At 36.6% G+C, this 22,579-nt stretch overlaps 1 protein-coding gene across 1 annotated transcript in view; it reads left to right on the top strand.

The window, feature by feature from the left end:
• Nucleotides 1–756: 756 nt before the first annotated feature.
• AKAP11 (A-kinase anchoring protein 11) overlaps nt 757–22,579 on the top strand; it is a 33,409-nt gene continuing 11,586 nt past the window's right edge. The window contains exons 1-7 of the mRNA XM_080612356.1: nt 757–992; nt 6,212–6,328; nt 10,016–10,063; nt 11,327–11,461; nt 12,413–12,677; nt 13,135–17,794; nt 20,335–20,490. Coding sequence (XP_080468482.1) covers nt 933–992; nt 6,212–6,328; nt 10,016–10,063; nt 11,327–11,461; nt 12,413–12,677; nt 13,135–17,794; nt 20,335–20,490 — 5,441 coding nt within the window. The 5' untranslated portion in view covers nt 757–932. The remainder of the gene's footprint in view (nt 993–6,211; nt 6,329–10,015; nt 10,064–11,326; nt 11,462–12,412; nt 12,678–13,134; nt 17,795–20,334; nt 20,491–22,579) is intronic.

The raw sequence follows: 22,579 nt of genomic DNA on the forward strand, positions 1-22,579 counted from the left end.
GTCTAGGAGTTTTTTTTTCCTGGCTAAATTGTGTGACCATGGGAAAAGTTGAAGTATTAAAAATTATATAGTACTTAAAAGCCCCACACATGGTTTCTGTCATTATTAATTTATTGCCTGTTTTGGGGGATGTAGAGATTAATAAACCTAACTAGATTATTTTGTTTCATTTCATTGCTTGTGATTAAGAAGGGAAACTTGAAAAACTTATTTCATGGCTTTTTTTTTTTGTTTTTGTTGTTAGAATTAAACTTCAGATCAAGAAGGGTAGCTGTCTCAAGCAGAAACTTCTGACCTATTTTGGTGAGGTTGAAGAGTGCTGCTAAGTATGTCTTTGGTCACCTGTGTTTTGCCAGCAAAGACAGGTCTGTTTAGAGCAGTGCCAGAGAACAAGACTGTTGATACATGGTAGCCTGAACAGGAGTCACATGTGTTTTTGTGTAGTGTAGTTGATAGGAATAAATAGGCCAGCTAGTGGAGTGGATAAGTAGTATATTTTCCTCTCAAGATTGTTGAATGGTAGTTCCAGTGCATTGTGTGTTACAGGAATCAGCTGATAAATGTCACCGGAGTGACAGCAATTAGTGAAACAATATTTAATGTCTGTCCTGTGTCCTTGTTTAACCCCCCCCATCCTTCCCCGCCCCATGCAGCCTTGAAATGTAGCTAAAAAAATAAGTTGGAACTAACTGTAAGGTGTATATTTTACATTTCGTGCATAATTTTAAAAATCATTAAGGCAGCAATCAGCATGGATGGTGTGCTGCTTAATCTTTCTCAGTTTTAAAATGCTTTTATTGGTGTTTGTTCTGGCTACTTGCATTTGCAGAATGTATACAAACTAAGTGGGGAAACATAAAATCAAGTATAAATGTTTTTCGTAGGTGTTTTTGAGCTGACTTCGTTCATCGAGTACAAAGATTGGTAAAATCATGGATCTCTATGCCAGGGCTCAGGGCAACCGGATGAAACCAAGAATGTCTGTGAAAAAGGTAATTATCTGTATGTAATAAAAAAAAAATGTTAGAGCTTTGTGATCTTCATTGCAGCAGTCTAGTAATGAACCAAGTGGACTGGTAGGTTTGGTTGGGTTTCTTGGGTTTTTTGGGAATTTTTTTTTCTTTATATGTTTTAATTTTGGTTGTCTAACAAGGAGGCAAAAGAGCTGCTTTTGCTGTATGCTTTAACATTTTTAGCGTAGTTGAACTGGGAGACAGAATAATTTAAGGAAAAGGTGCATGCTTTTGGCTTTGCCTGTAGTTTTAAGGTGGTATGATAAAATGATGTATTTGCTAAAATTTGCCTTGTTTATTGGAGTATAGCTTTTTATTTTGATTTTTCAAGTTATATGTAATAAAATATAAATATATAGTGTTAATTAAAAACTTCCGTAAAGTCCATATTAGGGCTTGTTGTACTATCTTTATCATCAGATCGTGTTTTTTTGACTATCTTATTCTTGTGTTTACATGAACTTCAAGGCAGTACTTTGGTGAAAATATGTCTAGCATTTGTGAAAGCGGTTAGTGTTGGTTGTTTTATTTTTAAACAGTATTCATGTGTGTATTCTTTTAAGATTTGTCACTTTAGCTTGGAGAACATAAATAGTCCTCAAATTTTCTTGCAACTTCCGTAAGCGCTTACTCAAATGAAAGTTGCAGTTTACCCTGAAAGAACAAATTTATTCAATCGTACTTCTTGAAGTAGTTGAATACAGATGAGTATTTTTCTAGGTCTTTCTGGGTTACTAATGGATTCTTTACTTGCACAACTGCGTGAAATGCTTAAGAGGAGAAACTGACAAAAGAAGTATCTTATCACATGAAAATTACAATCTTTTATTCCATAAGTAGATTTTCTTTGGGTTAAGGAAGCTGTGTCTATGATATATATCCTGTAGAAACTGCCTGAATGCAAAGGTAAGCATTATGAACTGCCGGGCAAGTAAACGGTTGTTCCGGGTCTTGATATGAAGTAACTGCCATACATTAAGCAATTTGTAATAGTGGGTGATATTCTTTCACTGTAAGACAGATGCTATAAAACCTTTTATTTTACTGGTTTATGAGAAATCTGCAGCTCAAAGAGAGTTCTGTAACCACAGTAATTTTGCATTCTTAATCTGAATATAAAGTGGATTTTAAAGGACTTTTTCAGCCTGCCCTTTATTTGTTTTTCCTCTTCGATTTAATAAACAAACAACAAACTCCCCCTAGGTTTTTAGATCTTTGGGGTTGCAAAACATCTTTCTAGCAATGTCAGTGCCAGTGATTCCTCACTGATTCTAATGGGTGCCTAAAATGTTAGCTCTGTGAACTGCTCCATTAATTCCAATGAGCATTCTGGACTGTGTGGCTCTAGGAATATGAATTTGACCCTTCTTGATTGTATTGCAGAATTCTTCATTTTCATCCAGCCAGACTCCAGTGTTTTGGTCTCTTCATGTTTCCCTGAGGGGCAGCTATTTAGATTATAGTGTGGAACTTCGATTCTTTCTCACAGACACAGACAGTAGGGTGGTCAGAATCACACTGTTTCATCTTCTGTTGAATCACAGCTTGCAGTCTGATTCATGTCGTCTTTGCAGTACTTAACTGGAGTTATTGCAGTAGTAGCTCTTAAAAATCAGTTCATGGCTGTGTATGCATATTTAAAGCCTAAGTTTCCATTTTTACAAAATGACTTCAAGATATTTAGTCAATTTAAATCTTACAGCACATGAAATCAGGAATAGCTTCTTTGTTATGCAAGAGCAGAGTAAATATTAAATACCACTCTCCAGCACTGGACTTGATTTCTTTGCAGATCATGGCTCCTTACATGTTTGTGGGTTGTTTGAAATGTGAGAGAGCAGTTGTTTTAAAACAATTCATTAGTATAGAGTTTCCTCCAGTATACTGTGAAGGATCCATAATGACTTCTTGATTTGCTGGCCACAAAGGAGACAATGCAAAACTTTGAATTGCTCATTTGAGCTAGAGGTTTTCATTCTTCAAGTCTGTCTCATTCAAATACACGTAAGTGTGAAATCTGTGCTTCGACTGAAATAGGAATTCTTGCAAGACATGTTACTTTAGAATTTTAGAGGAAGAAATACACAGGCCTAGGAAGTAGAGCTTTATAGATTGCTTGGTTGTTGTTTTGTTTGGTTTTTTTTCCCCTGTATGTTAATGTATATTGGAAGAAGTTGTACTATTTATACAAACAAATGGCATTCTTTTGTATAAGATGATCTCTTGTCCTTACCTAAACTGAGATATGATATTCTTGGGAACTTGCTGATTTTCAGTTTTTAATACCATGTCTCCTAGACTGGAGCTTTGAGAGAACTTACTTTCATTGTTGTGTATAGGATAGGAGGATTTCTTTGAAATCCTTTGCTGTCACAAGCACTGTTTTGGTAACAATTTGAAGAAGTCATTAAATATAGTCTGACAATTAATGAGGAGAGATTAAAAAAAACCCATTTAATGTGGTTTCTTTTTGAACCACACTGCTGTAATATGAATACCAGGCTGAAGCTATTCAGAGCAAATTCACACCTATTTCTTCATGGATGTCACTGTTCATCAGCCTGAATATTTTTTGTCTGTTGCTGATGTTCACCCTCGTGATGTTTTTGCAGTTGGCGATCTGTCCTCTGTCATCCTTGGTTTTTGGAAACTGTGTAAACTAAGATTTTAGTCTGCTTTTATATGAAAGCCTCTGCATTCCAGTGATTATCCTTCATAGTCCTACTTTCTGTGCTTGTTGTTAGTTAATCTTCTTTTTACATGTGGATGATACTGTATGTGCAATTACACAGGATGTCCTTCTCAGTGACTCTGATGTCAGTTCTTTCCCTAAAGCATGTGTACTGGGGTCATGTTTTCTATTTTCTGTATCACATTGACCATTCATTGCTATATCATGATCAACAAGAAGTCAACTCGGATCTTTTATTTCCCAGGCTGTGAATTCACAATTCTATTTTAAAGGTTGCTTTTAGTTTTTAAGGACATAACTTTGTGCTTCCTACAATTGCACAATGTGAGAGTATTTTAAAATGCAAGTTGTTCTTGTACAATTTGCTATTCTTCCTGTCAGCTGGTGACACCTGCTTACTTGAATTATCATCAGATTTTATCTACATATTTATTTTTCTTTTTTTTACTTTTTAAATTTATTAACCGTGATGATGCTTGACTTCAGTCTCAAGATAAATTTTGAAAAAGCTGGTTACTGGGTTACTGACCTAAATCTTCTCTACCCTCCAAAAAACCCCTTTGCAATCTCCATTTGAGCAAATGAAACAGCTTATTCACTAAAGTCGTCTTTTTCTGGTTTCATTAATTCGTCATATATTTCATTATTTAAGTGTAAATAATCTATGTAAGTCTAGATAGATAAGGTCTTTTCTCTATGTATGTATTATGCCTGTTAATTTCCACATCCAGAATCTTCAATTTTCCTTCACCTCAATAGTCCCTGATACGATACTCCTGTTCTAGTTACCTGTCCTGCTCCTCAGGATGTTAAAAACTAGGGAAGAGTACTTGCTTATAGATAAGGTGTATAATAGTTTAATAGCTTGTAGCCTTAGAAAACCTAACTACTAGAGAATAATGATGAGTCCTTCTCAGTCTGGGTCACTGTTGGCCTGCAAAGGATTATCAGGTCACATTGTATGAATATTTTTTCTCACTATTTTGAGCACTGATAGAATTATTGTAGAAGCTGAAAATGAGGCATTTCAACATGCTGGTTTGGTTTCATGAGTGACTTTTGTATGAGAAAGAGGAATTACTGGTGGAGTCTTTGAGCAGTATTGGTGTTGCAGCCACCTGTAGATTTGGAAGATCCAGAATCAAAGGAAAGGACACTGTCAGCATGCTAGGAAAGGACACTGTCAGCATGCTTTGGAAAGCACAAGGATATATTACTGAAACATGGAGATAAATTACAACTAGAAGTTGGGATAACGAAATAGATTAAAATGGAAATTAGATGAACACTTAATTTATTTCAAATGACCCAGTAACTGCCTAAAAGGTATTTTGAAATAGTTCAGCTGTTACTTTTCTGTAAAAATGACTGTGTTGACTGCTTTAATTCCTGATTTTTTTATTGTCATGAGCATGGTGACACTGGCCATAAATTGGCTTCCCATGTGGTGGTACTCGACACCTTTTTTTTTTTTTTCTACAGGGAAAAATAAATCTTTCTTGAGGTTTATATGATACATAGGATCACTTTTTATCATAAAGGGATTGTTTTTGCTATGGGAGTATCAGAAATGCAAAGCACTGACTAAATTTGTCTATCTAGCACTTCTGCTGTTGTTTTAAGAAGCTATGCGGAGTTGGGCACACTGTTTCTCACTTCATTTTAACAGGGTAGTCGTGTAGAGAATAAATAACTGGATGAACAGTTTTTAACCATATCATGATCTTATATTCTTTTTAGCCTTACCACTTACTAGAGAAGTAATAAATTTAAAATAAAAACCAATAGGTTTCTAACTTCCTAAAGCAAGTGAGAGGATGTTGTCTTTTTTTTAAGCTGAGTGAACCTGTTTTTGTTGTTCTGTCATCTTGTGCTGTTCAGATTATCAGATACCAGTGCTGATAATTCTTCTGTTCAGCTGCTCTTTTGTTACACTGAGAGAAGTCTTAGATGCTTAAGCCTTTTTTAGCCATGTGTGGGTGTTTGCATATATTTACATGGGATTAAGTTACAGTTGTTTCGTATTCTTCAAGGAATGGGAAAGGAGAATGTGTGTGGATTTTCTTATGAAGTTTTTTTGTTTGTTTTTATTCCCTCTTTTAAACTCACCTCCATTACTTTTCTTGGGTAAATTTGCTTTTCATTCTTTTTGAGGAAAAGCTGATGGAAAAGTTCCATGTGCAGGCTTTGATGAAAGGAATAGGTGGGGCTTAGATTTCTTCTTGGATTCATCTGTTTCTTTTTCTAATTCTGCATGTTCTCACCTTTTTTTTTTTTTTAATTAATACTAAATTGTTAACTTTTGGAATAAAAATATTGCTTGAAGAAAACAGATGTTTCAGTTCCATGTCCTGAAATAAACGTAAACTTAAAACCTGGCGATTTATGTACAAAATAATTTGAAATAGTACTTAAGCCTGTGGGGGGCAGGGGATAGATGGATGTACCCTGTATCCAAAACTGAAAATGCTTTTTTTTTTTCTTATATTTTTTCATTGTTTTTCAGAGTTTTGGTGAAGCTGTACTGCACTCTATGAAGTCACTGCTGCACAGCAGAAAAGCATTATGCAGTGTATCATCAGAAGAATGTCTAAATCGGGAAGAACAAGAAAATTTTATTGAGGTTTGGCATAAACTGACCATTTGTATATATTTTGTGGCTATGATGTGACTACAGTTTAGCTTGAAGCAGTATGGGAAGTTGCAGAATGATAAGTGTGGACAATGCTGCAAGTTACTGGCTGTAAAATCTGTATCCCCTCTTGAATTCCATCATGAATTCCGTCACTGTAGTCTTGAAAAGCGCTGTGAGACTTCAATATGACATTTCTCTGCTTTGTAGGATTGTGAAACTAAAACCAAAATGTGGAAATGCTTTTGTAGGAATTGTACAACTGGGTGTACTACATTTGTGAGCACTCCTGTAATTGAGGTTTTATCTTAACAAAGTAGTAGAATATTTGGATACAGGTCTGAAGGTAAAAGTTAGCGATTGCTCTTTTTTGCCTAGTGCTCAGCACTAACATCTAAAGTCTCAATATTGCAGATGTAGACTTTCTTTACTTTAATACAGGTGGGCCAAAAGCTGGATAAGGTCTGGAGAGAAGCAGACCTAGACAGATTGCAGGACTTGCTAGGTAAATCTCAAGCCGTAAGGACAAATGACTAGACCTGTTTGACATACAAGACAAACAGCAGCTTCTCCAAAGGGAAAAGAAGAAAGTGAGAAGCAATGTGTACCATGTATCTCTGAAGACTACTGAGTTAGTAGTTGACAGGCCTAATGAGGAGCTTAGAGAAGGAGAGGATGACCTGAACTGGCCAGGTGGAGGGGCTGAGATGGGGAGAAATGAAGCAAAAAAAGACTAAGGAAGTTGTTAGGAAAGACTGCTAGCTGGAAAATGAGTAGCAGGAGGAAGGGAAAAGGTGGATTGTGTGACCTGCAGAGATGAGTAAGGGTTTCCTGGATAACACCAGGATTTTTGGGACTGGATGGATGGTGAGGCTGTGATGTTGGGGGGCTGGCAAGAAGCTGAATTTGTGAAAGATGAAGAGCTGTGACGGATTAGAGGTAAGGAAGAAGAGCTAAGCGGTGGAGGAGTGGGCAAAACCTTGTCTGTGTCTGTTCAGACAGATCATGCTCTAGGATCTATGAAGCTCTTCAAACATTGGCCCCCTCCTGTTTTTTGGTTTGTTTTTTTTTTTTTTTTCTGACTTTTAGCAAATACCTTACAGATACCTGGCAACAAGTTTTATATGCCTGTAATAATGGCCCCTATGGAGAAAGATAGCTGACTATATTTAGTTAACTTATTACCTCAAGCAATTAAGAGCCCTCTGGTTGAAATATAAGAGGGTCAATATCCTGCCACAGAACAGGTTTTTTCTCTTAATGAAAATACAGGGAAAGACACCTATATGCAGAGTAACGTTAAAGAATGTTATTAGGACTGCAAAGATAATTATGTAGACTTACAAAACCCAGAATTTAGGTTTTCTTGTACCATTTTGATTCATTTCCTCTGTACCTGTGGGTTAGGATAACCTTCAAGTACAATGTCTTATACACTGTTTTTAGTTTAAAGAAAGACTTGTTCTACAGACTGTTCACCTTCCTGTCTTCCTGACCTACTCCCCAACAACTTTTGAACTGGTGTACTAACTTCAGACATGTTTGAAGTATTAAAAGATAATTATTTTTCTGTGAAAACTGGAGTTTGGGCACAATAAAGAAATCTAACTCGGTGTTGTCACTGAGGCAAAAAAGTCAGACTCTGCAGTGGTATAGTCTCTTTGACAGCGAACTGCTGGCCCATCAGTGTACATATGGACTGGTTGGCCTTCATTTGTTTGAAGCTGTGACTCCTGCATGCTGCCCTATCTTGCATAGTGAGTTATCCCATGGGAGAAGGAAAGGGTTGAAATCATTATCTTGAGGAAGAGGAAATGGCATGTGAAAAGACAAGAACAGACACTCTTAAAAAAAACCCCAACAGCAACAAAATGTTCTTAAGAGGACTATTTTTTTCTAAGTCCTTCAAAAAAGTCCTTTAAAGTCCCTTAAAGCATTTTTAGTATTGTGCTTAGTATTTTGCATCTTCTGTGGAACAGTTCAGTTCATATTGTAGGCACTGTGCAGATAAAAAGACACAGAAGCCAAAAGTTGTCTTGCAGATACAAGATGTAGAAGTTGAAGGGCACGCTGCTCAGACGGGATCATTTCATAGTTAACACAGTGAATATGATGCTGGTGACCTGCAATTTGTCTGGAGCTATTTGGAATGTTACTGTGAAGTATTGTTTCATTTGTGTTTCATCTGTGATGTCATAATGGGAATAAGGATAAGTGGATGTAAACAAGAACATCTTTTCTGGGGCACTGCAGCTTCCCAGCATGAGACTCCTTGAAATAAACAAGTCAGAATTTTTCATATTTTAGTGCGGTTTCAATTTAAAACAAAATTTTGTTGTTGTTTTTGGTTTGGGTTTGTTTTTTTCAGTCACACATTGAAGTAATATGAAATCAAAATTCAAATACAGTTGGAAAAAGAATTGTTCTTCAGCCATTTCTTTTTCTAGCTCTGTGCCTATCAGAGATTCTGTGTATGCATAAGCAAGCAAGTGAAACAGTTAATAATAAGAGATTATAAACACAGTAATGTTCTTTGCTGTTTTTAAATCTGAGAACAAACTGACTACCTTGGAGTTGCTGCTACAAATTTAGCGTGAGCTGTGGCTTGAATTCATAAAACTCAGTCTTTGCAGAGTGCTCTGAAATAGTTGAATCCAAGCCATATCAAAGTCCAGACATCAGTGGAAGTATTTAATCTTTGTGCTTTATTCCGTATCTACAAAATTGAAGCAAAATATTTATTTTCTTACAATCTTGTTTTGAAAATAAATGCCGGGGGATTTTTGTGGGCCATGCAGTTACCCTACTGATTTGTCATGAGGAAAATACTAAGTGAGAACTGGGGATATATGACGTGAAACAAAATTTGAGTAGTAGCTGACTCTTTGATCTGTTCATGTTGAGCGATACAAGACACCTGTAGACAGAAGAGAGGGACAATGTGTGATAAAATATCTCTCCTGTTCACAAGCACAAAAACCTGAGATAAAGCTGACATTTCTCATGTATTACAGGTTCCTGAGCCTGACAAGGCTCTTTTTTTTTTTTTTTTTTTTTTTTTTTTTTTTTTTTTTTTTTTTGTTGAGGTTGAATATTTTAATTCTTTTACTTTTGGGATTTGTCTACTTGGGTATTATGTGCAAACTTGTGACTTAAGTAATCTGTTCTGTTTTGGCCTCAGGCTAATCAATTTACATGGTAAATTGTATAATGCGTTGGCATTATGCTTTCTTCAGTATATCCAAGTGTATCACAGTTTGTTAGCATGGACAGACTTCAGGCTGGAACTGTTTTATGTATGTCCAGCCTGAAGCAAGGACAGATGAGCACTGATCTTTGCAAAATTGTGTTTATTTATTATAATGAGGCTTTTATGTGTTCTTCAGCATTTACCAGCCAATAGGCCACTAGAAAAAAATCTACATAGCGGGTTTTAAATGTTGTATATACTCTTTAGTCTGGTCTGACCTTTCACAAGTCAAATAGTATAATATTAACTATTCATAACACAAGCCTGTGTGCAGCTGTTTGAGCAAGCTATGCTACCTTAAGGTGTGGTTTTTGTGGCACTAGAATGAAGCTTTATGGTAAAGCCTGCTGAATTTTTAACTTTTCAATATCTGCAGAAAACAAAAGTTCTTTTCTGTACTTCAATATGTTAATGTTTTTATTTTACAGATTACATTTATAGGCTTTGCTGAAGAGATGGGTACTGCTCATTTGCAGGTACAGTATATATCTATCTATTGCAAGATAATCTTCTTCATGGTTACTTCTAAGTAGTACCTAGTTTTCTAGATGAAGGAATTTTGGTGTTCAAGAAATGAAATGCATGCATCTTCAGCATTTTAAACCCTAAGTTTTAAATATCATTGAAAAGTTTAAAATAATTATTTTAATATGATTATATGTATTTAAAATATTACATGGATCAGTCTTTGTATTAGAATGGGCTAGAACAGCTTACCACTTTATTGATCACTAGCTGTGAATTCCTTGTGAGAGACCAAGAGTCAGTATTTATGGTTATGCCTTAAGGTACTATTCTGCATCTGAGTTAGATGAAGAAACATTATTTTAAAAGGGGAAGTGTAGGAAACTAGTGGAGTTGTGCTGTGCCATTGTAAGATGTTAAGAATTTAATCTTCCAGTGCATTTTACCTATCAGTATAATCCATAACATTTTTAAAGTGCAGTTAAACACTTTGTTTAGATCTTAGTAGATAGAGATTGCTGTTATAGTTTGCCAGTGTTTAAAAATGAAAGCTAGAAACTCTGAATCCATTTGTGTTCAGAGTTGTGTTAATGTTGCTCATAAGTCAAACGTTAATAGTGCTGGACACTTTCTGAAGTATGGGCAAGAACTATGTATTGTCTAGAGTTAGATGGAATTTAGAGAAAATTGGGCTGCATAGGTTTACGGAAACTTGCTTTGTACCGTATGGATCAGTAGTGTTTAGGTTGTTTAAAAAGTCATAAATCTTTTATAGGCCTTTTCTATATTAAGTAAATCTAAGTGTTCCCCAAAATCATGTTTAAATAAATTCTGTTTTTTTCCCTGTTTTTTTAACACTCTTCCAAGTACACTAAGAGCATATAGAGGTCTCTTGAGAACCATTATTAGCTGAATTCAGTGTTTTCTTTTTTAGTTGTGTATCTTGTAGGATGTACAGCTGCTTTTCAGTTCTTACAAGATTCTTCTGTGTGACTTCTTAGCCTCCTCTGGCCCATGAGAAACAGTGGAATTTCTTTTGGTAGAAGAGTGAGCTGGAGATGAGTGTGGACTGAATTAAAGCTTGTTTATATGAGCTTTATGCTTCAGTTTGAGAGAATAAGTGGGTGATGGGGTAAGAAATAGGGGAGAAAAGAGAAGCTTGAGCAAAATAAGCAGCTGTTACTATTTAGAGGGGACATGAGATCAAACCCATTATCATTTATGTGTTAATTTTTTCACTTTGTATTCTCAATGTGTTTGTATATTAAAATCAGGAATTAGCAGCTGTTTCTGTAGAGCTACCAGATGTTCTGAAGTCACTCCAGTTGTGCAAATTAAAAGAAAATGAGGTTATATTTCTAAAAGACGTAAAGAAAACATTGGCAAAACCTTATGTCATGAAGCATCAGGTAAAAATTTTTTTGTTGTGTGTTTTAATTACAGAAGCAGCATATTTGGCTTCATAAAGAGCTTTGTCATATCACACCTTGTCTTGCTTTTGTTTTTGGGCCATCTTGGCCACAGTGGTATTAATGTTTTTATGCTTCTGTGGTTTCTTTAGAATGAGTGTTAGAAAATCTCAAAATAAACTCTGTGTTTTCAACTGTAACAAACATTTAATTAGGTTACTGATCCCATGCTTCTGCTAGGTTATAGTCCCTTTCACTGCCAAGATGAAATTTGTCAAGTTACCCATCTCTGCTCTTTTCAGATACAGCTCTCATCCTCTCAGACTTCTTGAAACAGAGGTGCCAAAAAATATGTCAGGTGTTTGTAAACTCAGTGGGCTCTTTCCTTAGTAAAAACTATTTACAATTACAAATGCTGTTAATCATATGATTTCCATTATTTTCAATATTATTTTCATTATTATTATGTTAATTATATTATTCCCCATTTTAAGTCTTGTTAAAGCAAACTTCTTACAGCCATATTTACTAATCATGCATGTTAAATTTAATTATTGTGTCTATAAGTTAAAATATACCAAGAAGAAACAAGTATTCTATAAACTGAAGTACTATTCAGTGTAAACATGCTTTGAAATACTGTCCTCCTCTACAGATTTTTAACACTCATTCTTTAATATATTCTTGAGTACATATTATCAGGGTTGTATTCACAACCCTTTTTTTTGTTTATTTTATTACAATAATTTATTCAGAATTCAGAAGTTACAAAAAATGAGTGATTTTAACTATCACTCGACATAAACTATTCCGTTCATTTTCTTACCTTTAAAATATGTAGAAATAGTTTACTGTTCATAAAAATGCATGGAAGGAATCCTCTCCTACTCTTGACAGTTGAAATCATTCTAAGATGGTTGTGTATGTTTTCTTGTTGCTTTCTTTTCCAAGAATCAGCTTCCTGAAGTGTTGTGCGTGATGAGACTGTCTCCTTCATTCCCAAGGATCAAAGTTGATTGTATATTTACCTTGCTGAGCAAGTATACCGCAGGCATAAGATATGCAGTGGAAATAAACTCATCACAAAACCAGCAAACAGAGACATCCCATGGAGAAGATGATGACACTAATCAGTCAGTTTCTTCAATTGAGGATGATTTTGTCACTGCTTTTGAACACTTAGATGAAGATGAGCCTTCAAAGACACAAAGTGCTGGTAAGTTTTTTCATGCTGTTGACGTACAGAAATTGTTAGTTAAAATTCAGGCTGTTGCTGTTTCATGAGACAGTAAATATAAACACAAAATTTTTTACATTAATCATGTTTTGTAAAGGGTATTGTGCAATTGAAAATTTAATTTTCACAAGGGTTTATCAACTTATAAACCAAAGATTCTAATACCAGTGTCAGATCAGATGAAATAGAATCTCGTTCTACTTTGTGAGCTAAAAAATACATGACTTTGTCAGTAATTAGATTATTGTAATAGGATAAAAAAAAATAAATGTTTGGTTTAATCATGAAAGATCAGCTTGCATTTTACACTAATAACAAGCCCAGCAATTACCATGAAAATCTGTCCCCAGTTTTCTGCAGTTCTGTGGAAATTCTTGAGTTTAAAGCAATCTTTTTTTTTTTTTTTTTTTTTCCCATTCTTTTTTTTACTGTTCAGGTACATGCAGCTTTACTTCTCAAAACCATCGAGATGCTGCTTCACAGACCATCCCTGCTCAGTGTTTAGAAGCTGTTGACTCAAAGATCCTAGTGGGTTCTGCACGTCGAAAGTCATCTGCCAGATCATCTGCTTTGAATGATATTTTGGGACTTAAGGAACGGCCCTCAGTAAAAAATTCAGTTACAACCTCAATTTCTGATCCTTGGATACAAAGAAGTTTCTATAAACCATATAATCCTTCAGATCAAGGAGTTAGTTTTTTCTGTAAAACATTGTTTTCTTCCTCTCCAGCTGAATCCTCTGAGTCAGATTGCTCCAGCCCAAGCCCCATCATCTTCTTAGATGAAGAAGGGTATCAAAAAAGCTTGAAGGCAAAACTCCAACTGCCAAAAATTCCAGTAGTGAAAGATGGTATAGAGGATTCAGACTCAGAAGTAAGTGAATTTTTTGATAGTTTTGATCAGTTTGATGAGCTGGAACAAGCCTTGGAAAACTCTTGTAAAGTCATTAGGGATCCCATCCTAGGGAATCCCTCCCAGAAAAGGAGGACTGCACATGAGCAATTGTCTTCTGCAAGCATTTCAATGAATCCTCAGAAATTCAAGTTTGATCGTCCCACTCTCTCAGCCAATGTAAAGAAACCAACTCCTCGTAAACCAGAATCACCCTATAGCAGCGTATTTGATGTCCCGGATTCCCCTCGCCCAGTTAGAACATCAGGAGAAGAGAATGGAGGCTTGTTCAGCCCTATTAGATCGTCGGCTTTCAGTCCATTAGGGAGCTGTGGGTCTTCAGAATGTTTATGTCGAATTAATCTTGGTGGAGATGGGACAGATCAGCATGGCCATGATGCAGTTTATAACAGTTATTCAGCATATGCTGATACTGTTTCATGTGAAATACTGGGTTCTGTTTTTCATTCCGAGTCCTCATCAGAGCAGGTATGTGCAGGAAATGATTCGAAACACAAAGGGATTGCTTTGAAAGAGAAAAAAGGCCAAGCTGCTGATCTCCAAATGAAAACTAGTAAGGAGTCAGATAAACAAACAAAATCTAATCATAAGTCATTAATGATTAGAGATAGCATTCAAAAATTTGCAGCTGAATTAGTTGAAAAAAGTTTTGGCAGTGCATTTAAAGACCTGCAAAAAGGCGTTTCTTCATGCACCAATGCACTTTGTCATTTGGCTGCTAGGTTGACTTCTTCAGTCTTTCAGATGGCTTTTTATGAGATTGGAAGGCGTAGGGCAACCTCCCTGAAGGAGCGTGCCATTAATGGTATAGCAAACTTTTTGGTGAGCGAAGCTATAACCAGTGCTTTGAAAGAGCTGCGGCACGTAAAGAAACAAATATTTACCAACACAGTTGCACGATTTGCAGCAGACCTTGCTGAAGAACTTGTTTTTGAAGGAATCATGGAAGTATGCCAGTTTTCGTATCCATCGACACCTACAGCTGTGCAGCCTTCATCATTTGACTATGAAGACAAAGTGGTAAGATCCTATGCCAAAGATTTGTCTGAATCTGTCATTCAAGAGGCTTTTATTGAATTATCTCAGGTTGATGTGACCTTCACGACACAAGCAGCCATTAGTGTTTCCATGGATAATATTAAATACGTGAGCGCAGAAAGTATGTTAGAATCAACACGGACTTCCACAGTTTTGCCTACTTTTAATGATCAGATAGCACCGAAGCCAATCCAAGATTCCAAGAAGGAATATACAGTACAACAAGCTCTGTTTTGCACCTCTGGTGTTGTAAGTTCAATACCTGTGCCCTTAGCTGGAAGAGCTCTTTGTCAATATCAGGTTTCCTCTGATGCTTATAAAGCAAAAGTATCCACTGGACTGAATTCTGATGACAGTATGAAAATATGCAAAGACTCCGCTTATCCATTTTTCACAAGCAGAAAGAGAGAAGATGAAGTCACTTCTTTCAGAAATATTTACCTGACTTCAGATCACAGCCAAAGTACTGAAAGTACTCCACCACTCTTATATAACCAAAATGATATCAAACAAACAAATAACAGATCTGGAATGAACAGTAATGCAGAATTAACAAGTGGTTCAAAAGGTATTAACACTTTCTCTGGAACTATGGTAGATATGATAGTAAATGAAGCTTATGAAGCCATAACCTCATCTAGAGTAACAAAAGCAGTAGAAGAGTATACAGATTTTTTTACAAGAAAAATAGATAAAAAACCTTATGTGCAATGTGTTGGTGAAGATCTCCCCAAGAATATGTTTGCAGATCGCTTGGCCAAGTATGTAATTGAACAGTCTGTGGGTGAAAGTAAAATTCTGTTATGCAGTGCTAGTGGGAATTTAGCATGTAATGTGAGCTCACAGACTTATGCAGATATCAGTAGAAAAGAACAGTGTGTGATAAAGAAGCAAGAGGCTGAGAAAAAAAGTAATGTTTCTATAGTTGTGGAACAGCAACAGATGCCTTTAAATAATCCATGTAAATTTCTTGTTACTCCAGCAGATTCTGTCCAGTGTTTTTCAGAACCTAAAGATTCTCGGCAAGAACAGAAGGGACACAGGTTTTCTTCAAAATCACCACCGTCTTGTTCTGCTGTGACTTTTGCTAGGCATGTTCTAGAGAACTTTACTGATACAGGAAGCTGCTCAGTAACATGCTTAAACAAGCCCGCGAAACCCCATGATACTCAGAAACCATCATCAGGATCTTTGACTTACAGGCAGGCTGATTGTTTTCTGCATGCAAATAGCTTTTCTTCAGTGATGCTTGGCAGTGAAGATGCTTTGCAGATGGAAGATAAATCAAGTCTCAAAGATGGAAATACCAGTGTAATGCCTGATACACCCCCACCAACTCCTTTAGTACCGTGTCAAGATAGTTCTGAAAGAAACCTAAGAAAACTGTCTAAGAAACTCAAGGGAGAATTAGCAAAGGAATTTGCACCTGCAACACCACCTTCTACACCGTACAATCCATCCATTGCTGGTTTGTCTGCAACTGAACATGACTCTTTGGAAAATGAGGAATTTATGCTGAAACTCATGCGGTCCCTTTCTGAAAAAGTGGAAAGCAGTGAAGATGAAGATCATTCTGAAATGCCCGTTGAGAAAGAGGAGTGTTCAGAAAAAACAATTCAGTATGCAGATTGCTTAGCTAGCCATATAATTTCAATAGCCACTGAAATGGCTGCATCCCATTTAGATGGTAAAACAAACGGAAGAGAAACTGGTAGGCAGGTTCAGTTAGGTATGCAGAATGAAAGATGTGGCTTTACTGCTTTTACAAATCTCCCAGAAAAGACGTGCAATTCTTTATGGAATTATGCAGGTGATATAGCAGGAAAAGTTATCAATGAGGCCAAGGAAATAGTGAAATCAAGGCATTGTAAACTCTGGAGGTTGAAGCGAGTTAACTGTCAGGTGGATTGCCTTTATCTAAGAAAAGGTGATAAAGACTGTGGAGTAAGAGAACAACACAGTCCAGTGCAGGACCAGTGGCTGGGGGAGAGAGATTCATCTATACTTCCTTTACCACAAGGTTCAGGAATGGGGGGGTTGACTTCCAAGTACCCAAGCTGTGAAAGTGTGACTGACGAATATGCAGATCATATTATTCGAGTTTTGAAAAGAGAAGGTGGTAATATTGAACTGTTAATGGATCAGTATGCCAGCAGGCTTGTTTACAGGTCTATCAAATCAGGTTTACAGCAAGCTGCTAGAAAAAACAAGTTGAGATACAACAGAAAGGCATTTCCTGGGCCAAATACACAGGTAAATGGTAAGCTGGAGCTGATCAAAGTGGTGAATAAAGATGCAGTACATCAAGTGAAAAGCAGCTTTCGTCACTGTGAAGACCAAACGTGCGAAAGGGGTATCGGCACTCAGAGAACAGAATGTACAGAGTTGTTACAGTTTTCAGAATCCCTTGCTCACAGTATCACTTGGGATGTCAGGAAGAAATTGAAAATATCGGGAACATGTTTGCCAAAGTCTCTAACGGATTCCTGTCTGTATAAAAGGACTGATTTCGATGAAGTCACAGGGGATCTCATTAAAACAAGATTTTCTAGGACATTTCTTCCTTTCTCCCCAGATCATAAACTGTATCATAGTACAGGCAGTTTAAATGAAAACTGCTACGGTGAAGGCATAATTCAAGCTATAGAACAATATGCTAGGAAAGTAGCAGATGATACTCTGGAAATGGGTTTAGAGTCTGCTGTTCTCCATGTGACTGAAAACAGAAAGAATGGAGATAGGCTCTCGTATGCTGAGAGACTGTCTCCTTTTTCTGGAACTGTCTATAGATGTTGCAGTATGAAGGAACGTCGGTACTGTACAGAAAGTACACCTCGTCATCTAGCCGTGCAAGAGTCCTCCATTCCAGTGAGACATTTTCTTCATTCTGGATTAGGTGGTGCCTGTCACAAATCAAGACTGTTTCAGCTTGATATTCCTAAAATACATGTTGATGTAGAACAGAAGACAGTGTTTTCTGACAAGGGGGCTACTGCAGCCGTAGAGAAGGCAGAAGGAGAGCTGAGTTATACAAGTCTGACAGCTGATAGTGGTATTGGACAAGATGGAGTCAGTTTTGCTGAAAGCCTTACTACTGAAATAATGACATCAGCTATGACTAATATTGGTCAGGCAGTTAACATAAGGTAATAATAAATTTCTTTCATTTGCTGCATTCTGTACCAGAAAAAGAGGGATTGTTAATACAAATATGTGCTCAGAAGGAATTTTTTAATGTTTTTTTTAATACATTTTTTTTATACACTTTGTTTTGGGTGTTTTATTTTTATTTATTTAAATGATTTAGAACTGGTGATATTTAAATTACTTAGAACTAAAAAAAGATTACCTTTTTCTACCTGTGGGAGCTTGAAACCAAGATTTCTCTATATATCAGCATGCATATGTTCCAGTAGGTGACTAATAAGTGGAACTTACTATTTCAGCTTAAAATAATCTTTAGACACTGGCATAGGTTGCCAGAGAAGCTGTGGCTGCCCCGTCCCTGGCAGTGTTCAAGGCCAGGTTGGTCGGGGCTTGGAGCAACCTGGTCTAGTGAAAGGTGTTCCTGCCCATGGCAGGGGTTTGAAGCAAGATGATGTTTAATGGCCCTTCCAACCCAAACCATTCTGTGATTCTGTGAAATACGGTTATTTTTACCTGTATTAGAAAATAGTAGAACTTATGGGTTTGTTGATCTATGAGCCATGACAGAATCCAGGTTTGTTTCCTGCCTGTATTTCCTCTTCTGTGCTAAAAAAAATAGTAATTTATTTTTGCTTTTGTCAGTAGGACCAACATTTGCTACTGGCCAAACTAGCCATTGCTTTATAGAATGAAGGCTTTATTTTGATTATGGCTGTGTTGTGATGGTGTCATTATTAGGGGAAAAAACCCCCATCCCCTTAGTTTAAGAAAAAACTTAGTAAAATACACTTTAGCTTATAAAGTAATAATCCAGTAGGCAAGGAACTGACTTTCAAATTCTTGTGTATTTAGCAAAGGCTAATATGCTGTTCCCTTTAAGAAGCTTATAAATAGGAAATATGTGCTGCAATAACTCTGCAGCAAACAGCAACTGTTTCTTAAAGTACGCATTGATCAGAGTGACCTGAAATCTCCTCCTCTTAAGGTCCAAAAGCAATCTTTATCATGTTGGTTTTTTCCAATTTATAGTAATATTTATTTTCCTACCTTTTTTATGAATGGGAATTCTCACCATATCTGCAGGTTTCTTTTCCTGGCTTGCAGAGGAGCATCATGTTGAATGTTAAAGTTGATTTTTATATATTCAGTGGCTAAAGGCCACAGTGGGACTGAACTAAATATTTCAAGGTTTGATATGAAACACATGCATACTAACTGCATGCGAGCGCTCATAAGATGTGTATTGTGGCTCTCAGCACAACAGGACTGAGTCTTTACTTAGTGTGTGACAAAAAAAGTAATGTATTTTTTTTCACATGCTACAGTATCAAAGGTGACACTTTGTTTCTGAATCACTTAAAAATACTATTTAAATATTCCAGTTAGAATATGACAGCAATAAAATGCAGGGTTCAAATTGATACTGTTATAAATGTTTCTTAAATTGTCATCTAACGTATGGTATGCAATGCAAATGTTTCCTGAGAAGCTGCCTTGTGTGGTGAAAAGAACTGCTGCTAGTGCTGGTATAATGTAAATAAAGTGGGGGGGGGAGAGAGAGGGAAGAAGGATAGCAGGGAGAGTTACCTTTTTATTACCCAGATGGGTTCTAACTCAAGCGACATGTTTGTCTGCACTAATTTGTGTTCACTGCAGCAATATGTTACCAGTGATGTGGTTAAGGTTGACTTTTAAAATAGTGAATGTTAGGGTGGCTCCTTTTATGGTGGTAGTAAGATTGTATTTTTCTTGAACTTTCTACCACTTCACCTGTATATTGATAATCCCAGCTTGCCCCTAAAAGTTAATTCATAACTGCATGTTCTCATGTTGAAACTTTTTTTATAAGGAGTTCAGACTTCTTTAAAATGATCAAACTGGATCATTTGAAGTGTCTTCTGAAGACTGCCGTTCATTGAGCATACTTGCTTGATTTTTTTTTGGATAAAAAATTGAAATTTATTTCCTGAGGGGAAAGCCCAGTACAAGTCATGCATAGCTATGCTTTCTTGAAGCAGGAAGACAAATCTTTATCTGCAGGAAGACCTTGATAAGAAATGGAATCCTGATATTTCAAACACCAGCACAAACTTTGGCAGTTTGCCTACGGTAGCAGACCACCTAGCTGGTTGTACCAAAAGCAGGCAGGGGCAAATAGCCAAACTGTCCTATGGTGAACAAGTTCAAAAATGGTAAGTTTTCTGTTTGAAAAGTGTTCCTTGGTATACAGTCTGTAAGGCTACAATGTCTTCTATGCTTTATAGCAAAAAATCTTCCAAATGAGAGAATTATTTGTGCAGCTCCCTTTGTCTTCTGGTGAAAGAATTCCAAGTAACAATCCCTGACCTAAGTTTGTTGAAATTGCAGATACGTTTGCTTGCTCCACTTCTTGTGTTGAGAATAGGTTACAGATTAATCACACCCCCCCCCTTTTTTTTTCTTGCAGTTTGATGTTTGAAATGGTGTTAAATTGCTCTAAATGAACTAACACAGATTGGCATGAAATGCAGTGATGTTTTTGTCTTAAATTTTTGTTTAGCTCTGCTGGAAGAGAAGGATTTCACTCTGTTGAATCTATTGTTAGCCAGCAGATGAGTCTTAGTATTGGTGATGATAGCACTGGGAGTTGGTCCAATCTAAGTTTCGAAGATGAACATCCTGATGAGAGCAGCAGTTTTCTTCATCTCAGTGACAGGTGAGTTAGTGTAGTTAAACAGTTATCTTGACGTCAAATAACTTGACATCAACTGGTTTTCTCCTGGGGCTTGGAGGAGAAGAGATTATTTTGTCTTCAACACAGTTTTTTATTAAAAATGGCTCTAATATTATGTTTGTGTTTTCTTACAAAATGTTATTACCCATGAATGTTCATACTATACACTCGAAAATATGTCGAGTGTACATTGTCATTGATGTCAAGGAGTCAACATCAAGTAAAACTGTTCATATATAATTGAGGTATTAGCAAAAGATGCAGGCATTTTAAACATAGCCATCGTGTTACATACAACTTAAATGTACTTTTCGTAAGTTGGGCTTGAAAATACTAAAACTTTATCATCGAGAATATTTTATATAAATTCATCTGTTCTTGAAAGCAAGTAATAAGAACTTAATTTGCACGAGGAGCTGTAACATAGGTTTTTCTTTCTTGGGCCTTGAATTTGTAAGCTGTTCTAACTGATACTCGGGGAGTATTTATGTACTAACCATGATCTTACAGGTGTGTAATACTGGAACTTACCTGTTAAGGATAGTAACATTTTCCACAGAGCTTCTCACTGCACTTCCCCTGGCTGATGGAAAACTAACAAAGATTAGAATGGGAATTGTAAAAAGCTCCCATGTCTCTCCCTGTTGCCAGGGAAAATTGCATGGAGAGTTGTGGTCTGAATTTCTGTGTAAGGAATACATAAGGAATGAGTGAATTTAGGATTATTTAATTGATATACCACTTATGTTATACCACTTAATGTTACTGTAAAAAGTTCAGCATTTTTGTTGAAGAATAGCAGAAATGGAGGAGAGCTTTTTTTCTTTTTAGTTAGTACTTCCAGCATCACTGAAATTAAATAAAATACAAGACATATGCTTCGTTATATAATGTACGGATAGGTTATTTGGCACCAAAGTGAAACTGCTTGCTTAAATGTCTACAATATTTTTAGTTTTGGTTAACCAAATATTTTAATCAAACCACTACTGTAATGTATCACTTACATAACTGAATAATTTTGTAAGAAAATACATTGCCTTAAAGTTATTTTAATAAAACATATCTGTTGAAGGACTGAAAGTAAGTTAGCTGTACATGATGAAATTTAGGCTGTCAGGAAGAATATTCAGCATATTGGCAGTTAGAAATACTGAATAACATAAAGGTTAGGTGATGCTAGGGAAAAGAAAAAGTATAAAAAATGCTTTAATGCCCATTAATTGTTTGCTTATCATCCACAAAACATATTTAAATGAAAACAAGGTGATTTCTGTACTGTGCAAGAAAATCTGTGCCTGATTAGGAGAGGAATGACATTAATTAGCATTTTACTTAGAGAAGGAGAGGCATAATTCAGATAGCATGGTGTTGACAGAAGAAACTGGCATGCACTCATCAGTCAGCTAGTTGTACAAAACTAGCTGTGGGTCGGTAGCAGCACGTGTATTCATTTGTGTTGCTGAGGTTTAGCAGTGACAAGAGCTGGGATTACTGCCCTGAGTAAAAAAATATGGGGTGAGGGGAGACCTGTAACAAAACAAGATTCAGTAGTAACACCATTGTATGGTTTAACCTCAGCTGGCAACTAAGCCCCAACACAGCTGCTGGCTCACTCCACCATGGGATGGGGGAATCGGAAGAGTAGAAGTCAGAAAACTTGTGGGTTGAGATAAAAGAGTGTAATAGGATAGAGTGAAAGTTGTGCATGCGAACAAAAGCAAGAAATTCATTCACCACTTCCCATGGTCAGGCAGATGTTCAGCCATCTCCAGGAAAGCAGGGCTCCATCATGTTTAATGGGTACTTGGGAAGACAAACACCATTCACTCCAAATGTCCCACCTTTCCTTGTTTTTCCCATTTTTTCTTAGTATTATATGCTGAGCATGACACCACATGGTATGGAATATCACTTGGATCAGTTTGGGTCAGCTGTTCCTGGCTGTGGCCTCTCCAACTCCTTGTGTACCTCTAGCCTACTTGCTGGTGGGAGGGTGTGAGGAGCAGAAGGGGCCTTGACTCTATGTAAGCACTGCTCAGCAATAAGGAAAACATCCCTGTGTCAACAC

This window comes from Psittacula echo (assembly GCF_963264785.1).
Source record: "Psittacula echo genome assembly, chromosome: 3".
NCBI classification, from domain to species: Eukaryota; Metazoa; Chordata; class Aves; order Psittaciformes; family Psittacidae; genus Psittacula; species Psittacula echo.